The sequence below is a fragment of the Myxocyprinus asiaticus genome, chromosome 6 (genome assembly GCF_019703515.2).
Source record: "Myxocyprinus asiaticus isolate MX2 ecotype Aquarium Trade chromosome 6, UBuf_Myxa_2, whole genome shotgun sequence".
NCBI classification, from domain to species: Eukaryota; Metazoa; Chordata; class Actinopteri; order Cypriniformes; family Catostomidae; genus Myxocyprinus; species Myxocyprinus asiaticus.
The window spans coordinates 14,247,968-14,256,059 of record NC_059349.1 but is presented as its reverse complement, the minus strand read 5'-3'; the positions used below and the strand labels follow the sequence as shown (position 1 = coordinate 14,256,059).

General features: G+C 36.1%; 1 protein-coding gene and 1 pseudogene across 1 annotated transcript; both read left to right on the top strand.

The window, feature by feature from the left end:
- Positions 1-299: 299 nt before the first annotated feature.
- On the top strand, positions 300-2,862 carry LOC127443081 (regulator of G-protein signaling 21-like). Its single transcript, XM_051701578.1, has 5 exons — positions 300-455; positions 565-606; positions 736-797; positions 1,349-1,515; positions 1,626-2,862. Exons 1-5 carry the CDS (start codon positions 385-387, stop codon positions 1,809-1,811), a joined length of 528 nt encoding a protein of 175 aa, XP_051557538.1. The 5' UTR covers positions 300-384; the 3' UTR covers positions 1,812-2,862.
- A 1,897-nt stretch (positions 2,863-4,759) lies between these two features.
- The window catches only part of LOC127442200 (structural maintenance of chromosomes protein 6-like), a 77,529-nt pseudogene continuing 74,196 nt past the window's right edge, over positions 4,760-8,092 (top strand).

The window sequence follows — 8,092 nt, the reverse complement described above, 5'->3', positions numbered from 1 at the left end:
ATCCACATATCAAAGAAAACATTATGTGTTTTGCCAAGCTAGGCAGACACAGCCAAAGTTTGTATATAAAAAGATCTGATGTAAAGGTTAGCATTTGCTTATCTGTCCGCAGACTTTCCAGTCTGATTTGCATCTCTGCATTTACATAGGTATAGACACTGTGTGGCTGGTTTCATATTCATAGAAAGAAACAGAGTAACATCATTGCGCTAGTCCAAGCTAGTTAGCGTCACCCCAAAAACTTCCTCTTTCTTTGTGGTTAGGTGATGACGCTAAGACAAGTCAGCATAAGAGGGGTTGTGAGGATGTCCCGCTCTTATTAACTGAAAAAAAAAAAAACGAAACACACCAACACATATCAGCACGAGAAAAGTCAAAGTTAAGATGCCAACTATATTGTCACCTTCAATGGAAATGGACAAAATGAAAAATCAGGACAAATCAGTAAACCCCAGGTAAGTGCTTGTTTTCACACAAGAATTGTTTATGGTGCCCTTTTAGTTACTTTCAAAGTATATTTGAAAGCATTTGTCTTATTTTATCTGAAAAACATTGCCTCCTCAGGAGACTAGACAAGTGGCGGTTCCTTTGGCCATTGACAGAAAAGTAAGCTTCTTCCAATTTCCTTGTTTTTTGCTGGTACAATTATCACAGTGTTTTGAAATAACAATTTTTATTTATTTATTTATTTTTATTGTATTACACTTACACATTTCTTTTTTCTTTTTTTAACAGACTGAACCCTACTGAAACCCTGCTATGGTCCCAGTCATTGGAAAACCTTCTTAAATCAAAATGTAAGTGTCATATGCATATAAACTCTTATATATTGCATTTAATACACTCCACATAATGATCATAGCATATATGAATGAATTTCATATTCACAAATACACTTCAGCTCTAGTTTAGCTGGTGTACAAGCATAGCCATGCTGCTCACCAGCAAACCTTAACTAGTCTTGCTGGTTTTGCTAGTTAACAAGCCTGTTACACACAAGCAACCCAGCATCCCATGCTGGGGACCTGCACCCAAATACAACATATGCTGGTGACCACTGTTGTTCATTGTGGGTTTCATTGGCAACAACCAGGGTAGGGCAGGAAAACAAACTAACAAAAACTTACATTGTTTACAGTCAAATAGCAGGATCAAGGAACTGACCTTAACAGGTAGTGAATGTATGCAAACATGATCACTAGAATGCAAATCGAAAAATAGAGAATTTTTTTTTTAGAAAGGCTGGTTTGGTTTTATGTGATAATAGAGGCTGTTCAGGTTGAAAGAATGCAAGTTTGTCAAAAAAGCAACTGTTTTCTTTACCGTTATCACTGTTTGTTGCTTTTAGATGGCATGGCGACTTTCCACTCCTTCCTCAAATCCGAATTCAGTGATGAGAACATTGAATTTTGGCGGGTTTGTGAAGACTTCAAAAAAATCAGGTGTTCGTCCAGGCTGACCTCAAGGGCCAAAAAGATATTTGAGCATTACGTCGAGGAAGAAGCTCCCAAAGAGGTAAGTATAGTATGAACTGTGATCTCTACATGAGATCCCTACATGGTATTAATGAGTGCTAGAGTGATCGATCAAACTCAATATCTTCCATTCGGTCAATCTCTCCTCAGATAAACATCGACCACAGAACGAGACAGCTCATCAAGCAGAATGTACAAGCTCCCACAAAAGTGTGTTTCGATGAAGCTCAGAAGATTGTCTTTGGACTTATGGAGAAGGATTCATATCCTAGGTTTCTTCGCTCGGACATCTACAGATCTCTTCTGGATTCAGTGTCAGATAGGATCAAGGTCTGAGACACAACATTTACAACAGTCAAACTAAGTGACTAAGACTTCACACACTTCTGTGGGACTGTTCATGCAATGGGCGAGATGGCCGTGGAGTGTTGGTGGTTTATCAGGCTGCGTCGAAATGTGGGCCTGGGTATTTGGCATTCGGGACTGGACTCTGAAAATGGTTACACAGAACGTTGTTGATCTACAGAAAAGCTTGTATAAGCTATTGTCTGTATTTTGCTGTATTGCATGCTCTCTTGTTCTGTGTGAAATTCACACTGTGCAGCTAACCACAGGAGTTCTGAAACATCTGACACCTTCGTATGGGAATATTCTGGAGATCTTATTCAACAATTATTTTGTTGAATGTTATTGAAATGATGTTATGCCATTTTTAAAACCCAACCAATCTTTGATGAGGAATACTATCTAGGCTCATATAAATGACTTATAGAGCAAATGTAAATCCCAGGAATTTTATTTTTTATAAAAACATTTTGGACACTGGGGAATTGAATAGATATCCTAACAATGATATCTGCATAATACGCCTACCTACCAATTATAATTTCTCTTCAACAAAACAAGGTTTCTCAGTTTAATATTATTACAGAATAGGACATCAGAAAACCAAGAACCTTGTAATCTCTGAATATACAGTATATAAATACCTCTAATTTCCCATAGTATTTTTGAACAGAAAACTACTTTGGGGCAAATGAATGTGATAGACTTTTTGAAAGCATGTGAAATTATATATTTTATTTTTTAAACTTAAGACACCATACAGAAATCACATATATGGCCATGTATATAAAATTATAGTTCATATATTTAAGTGTGTATGTACATATTTACATTCTACTGATATTTGGGAAAATAGACATTACATATATGAAAACAGACATTTTTGTAGTATTTTGAAATATATGTTTCATATATGTACAAGTATGTGACTTTTTATATCAGTGAAAACCATATATGAACATATATATCATATATGTGTTTTGCATATATTGGCATGTATTAGATGTCTGTACAGAATACATAAAAACTGCTATAAATTCTATATTTTTCAACATGACTTTATATTGTTTATATAATTTTGCCTTATGTACAGTATAACTCATTTTAGTTGTTTACATTTTAAGGAACCATTTGATAACGTAATAAACATAACTGCAAATTAAGAGTTGTTTGTTGTTTCATTGTTGCCATGCTTAAAATTGTATGAATGCCATTGCATTAGATAAGAAAAAGCAAGCTCATTGGCAGTTCTTTGAATGAATGACTGCACATGTTCACTTTTCAAGCATAACATTTTCACACAAAAACTTTTGTTGGGTTTTAAATTACAAAACATATAGATTTAGTGCTCCAAATTAAGACCAGTGTATTTGGACGCCGTCTTATGGCTAAAAAAATTAAGTTAGTTCTAAGAAAAAGTCAAGCATAATTTGTTTGTATGCTTGTTTTGATATTTTATTATCAAATGCAATGAAATTACATCAATTAATTTGTTTTTATTTACATTTTTATTGGGATTAAGTTTAAGTTTTTACTTTTTTGGGATCACTGCAAGCAAGTCAGACATTCTTGGCAAGTTTTAGGGTCTTTTATTTAAATTTAAAAGTATTTATTTTACCATATGCCGTATGAAATATAATGCACACATACAAGACAAATAATGCTCTGTCTGACTATTGGACATCCCCTTTACCTTGGTGCTTTCGGTTTCATGACCGAAAATTTAGTGTCACATCACATGGTGACGCCTGATTTTCTGTCACCACTTCCCTGTTTACACAAACACAGTGTTAGTCACTGTATTTTTTTCAAATATCACAGACGTAAGTCTAGACCCCTAAGCTAGGACACAAATAATCATACCACACACATGCATATCATAGTTTTTTTTTATTGATGCCCACATACTCAGAAAAAAAATTTAACTTCCTTTGTGAGAATATTGTAGGCTTTATGGCTAATCAGGTGCTCTGTAAACATTCTGAGTAATTTACTTCCATTGTCCATTGCCTTTAACCACAGCATGCAGAATATGGCAAATTATGTCCTAAACTGACTTAATATAAAGCACTTTAGATTTAATCCATGTGTGCATTAGGTCTTTACTAAAAAATAGAACATCTGACCTAGTTCAAAATTGCCATACATCATCACTTATTATCATGTTTGGGGGTATTATGACTGTATAAGAATTCAGCAGAGAGATTAAAAGTTCCAGGCCTTACATTAATTGTTCACCCACAAATTAAAATTCTCTCATCATTTACTCACCCTCATGCCATCTCAGATGTGTATTACTTTCTTCTGCTGAACACAAACAAATATTTTTAGAAGAATATATCAGCTCTGTAGGTCCACACAATGCAATTTTTGAAGCTCCAAAAAACACAAAGACAGCATAAAATTATTTCATACTACTCCAGTGATTAATCTATATCTTCAGAAAAGATGTGACAGGTGTGGGTGAGAAACAGATCAATATGTAAGTCCTTTTTTACTATAAATACTCTTTCCTGCCCAGTAGGTGACAATATGCTCAAAGAATGTGAAACGCAAAAAAAAAAAAAATAAATAAAAAATAAAAAAAAATAAAAAAAAAGAAGAAAAAGAAAGTGTAAGTGAAAATACATAGAAAAAAATTATTAAATATAGATCTGTTTCTCATCCACACCCACACCACCCACTTTGTTGTTTTCAGAAATCAATTAATTGTGGTCTCATCTGTATATCCAAATGTAAATGTGATTTGGAAACCCTGCTTCATTACATTATGCCTTACTGGCAAAAAGAAATAGAAAACCTGCTGGAAAGCAACATCATAAAATTTGTGTAAGCAGACAACACTACAAGAGAACAATTTATTTAGTATAAAGAAGAGACAGTTTAGCTGAGATGGACCACTTGTATTAAAATGAATGGGAGAAATTGGAAAAGCCAATATGGCGGGTGTAGAAAAGGAGAGAAGAGCCAATAACCTTTTTGACAGAGACATCACCTGTCAGTTAACTTGAGAATGCCCATGCTCATCAGCAGGACCGGCCTTAATAATTGCATTTTTTGTAGTGTGATCTGAGCTAAAGATGCAAAATGTATGATACCATTGTTGTCAGATTTTGCTGATGATTTGAAATATGTTATTTGATCGTAATCTTGACCAGCTGTTTTGGAGATTTCAGTCTTTCCCCATTTAAGTAGATAGGAGCTGTACTTGTATGCCGCTTATATCCACAGAAAATTGCTGCCCGGATGCTATCCCAAGATGGCCACCAAGTGGACTGACTTGCTTTTGTTATAAAGTCAATGTTTCAACTATTAATTTGATACTTTGAGGGGCACTTTTGAATTTATCTTTTGAAGATCTTCAGGTGATGGCATAAAACATCATTGCTTTGGAAGTTCCAAATTTAGTGGGTAACCTAATAAAAATAAAAAAAATAATAATAATAATAATAATAATAATAATAATTTCAAATCAGTATCCACAAAGAGACTTACTGACCTAATGTAAGTACTATTAACATTAAATCAACATAATTAAAATTGCCCATTGTTTGCTGGCATCATGGACCAAGAAGCCTTCATCATTTAGGGCTCTGTATTTGCATTAAAGCTCTTTGTAAACAGTTCTTGTCTCGGTGACCTAAATCCCCAACTTCACACAATGATGGTTGCCAGTAAATTAACATTTTATTGTTTTCCACTATAGAGTCTGGTGTAATTAGGTATATCACAGGAATGCCTTATCACACCCAACTCTTCATATTGCTATATGTGTGTACTTCATTTACCTATTTTAGAATAGGGATTAAGCAATTTATCTAATTTACAATCTCCTGTGTGTTTATGTGAAGATTCCGTTACTAGAAATGTTTTGTGATGAATGGATTTAAATGACAATTAAGTATTGTAAATGAACCCACAACCTTTAAATGACCAGAACAGGTGGTCTGAAACCATGACCAGGCTACTAAACTACTGTTTACTAACCAGAGTCAAGCAGCAATCAAGTCAGAGTCAGGAGAGAGCAAGAGGGAGAACTGCAAGGTCAATCTGCTGCTCACTGTCCATCTCTTTGGTCTCCACGCCAGCTTCTCATGGATCCAGCTGGCACAGTGCACTGGCAGACACATCGCCGGAAAACCCGGGAATACGCGGCCCACTTGAATCCTTTGCGAAAGAGATGAGCCTTGTGCGGAGTGTCCGTACATTCATCACCTCGCAATGAGGGCAATCCGATTCCTCTATCGCAACCTCCGTGTGGCGAAATCCTAGACAAGTTATGCATTTATCACAAGTATCCTTGCCTACAATGAACCGCATACATGGAGGCACACACTTCCTGAATAACATCCTCCCATTGCCACTCAAAAGGGAGAAATTAATCCTTGCTTCGGCATGTGTTGCTAGAACAACACGGGCTGAGAAAAAAAATCACGCAATTGAAGTGAAGAAAATCTGAGGAGATGGCACCAAGTAAACGCTTAGAAGGAGCCCATGAAGTAGCTCCTAAGTGCTATCAGCCAATAAATTGACTTGATTCTATAGGGCTTCAGACCATCGTGATCACTTGGAAGATTTCCCATTGCATCAGCTAGTGATGCAGCATCGAAGTGGACTATGAAAGGGAACTATAGGTTCCACCAGAGTTAAAACTGCATCTTTTTACAGGGAACTTGGTATTACCATGAACTGTTATCAAAACAACATATGTAGGAGATGCCATGTTAAAACAGTACAATTTTACAAGTAGTAACAATAACTGTACTAACTATGGTATTATGGTTACCATGGTACAGTGCATACGTAGAAGAGAGTGTCAGGAATGTTTTTTACTTTGTCCATTTTATTAATGGACCTTATCTTAAAATCTGAAATTGTTTTTACACACTTGATGTTGCTCTAATCTACCAATTAAGGGGCTGTTAGGGTAAGCGAGTATAAAGGTGCAGTCACAATACACTTCGCCCTCCTTTCACTCCCATTCAAACCCATCAAATTCAAACCCATGGCTTAAACCAGAGAATACATATTTCAAAGCTGCATGTTTTTATTGGTGCAGGAAAGTATGTAAACGCTATAGTTTAACATTTTGTATATGATATTATTTGAGATGTATTCTTTTGTAAAAACCAGAAGACTTCATGCAACACAACAGATCCTGTTCCGTTGCGGTGTCCAAAATCATTTTGGACGCTTACAAGTCTAGTGTGACCGCTACTTAAAGATGCTCACTAGTGGCAGGACCAAATTGCAAGAATAATGACTGTTTCCAAACAGGGTTCCCAAATGTCTAGGACCAAGGAGGTCTAAAATCCTAGAGAAAGCTATCTTTTACCATTCCCATTCATCTCAGTGACAGTGGCTTGGCTTGCACAGGCACATTTCACCAGATTTTATGACTATACATTTAAATAGCCATCAAAATGTATTTTACCTACATAATACTGTAGTTATGGCACCTACAGTACCAGCAGCAGCTAACCATCAAAGCTAACCTGTCAAACCTTGACCTACTTGTTTGGACAAAGGTAGTCCTGCCCCTAACTCACTCCATTGGTTGAAGATGGCAGAGAGCTGCCTTGAAGAATTCTGATTGGCTAACAATTACGGGCTGCGGTCAGGTATTTTTGCTGTTGATCCTAGTGCTGTCATGCAGAGAGACAAGTATAATTTCTCAGGACACCTATTTCAGTGTTATCTGACAAGATGTTGAGACATTTTATCTGTGATATTCCCAAAATAAAAGTTGTATATCAACATTAAATGTGTGTTTAATTACATTAAATCAGGTGCTGCTGGATCATTTGCAACGTATTCCCTCTTATTGGTGCATTAACTAGTGTGTCATAATACACACTATCTGAGCAGTATGCGCTGACACAGGCTGACACGGTTTGTGTGGGTTACAAACGTCAAAGCGTATGGTTAAGGCTTTTAACAGCACACGAAAGCCACATCCTTTCATGATTTCATCCTGTTCGATCTACTTATACCAGAACTGCAGAAATGGAGGTCGCTAGACTTGGAAAGGACAGCACATTTAAACACTGCCAACCAGAAAAACAAATGCATAAGCAAAAACTGTTGAACAACAAAACGCTGTACTGTATCTTTTTCAGATGTGGTTAGCTGTCACATCCGCGAACTGAATTGAGCATTAGTAAAGACATTCTGTATTTTGCATTCACAGATGAAAATCTTGGACATACAGATTGCACCTAATCTGGAAATAACCCTCAGTGGTTAAATCACTTCTAACTAGAGGTAAATGC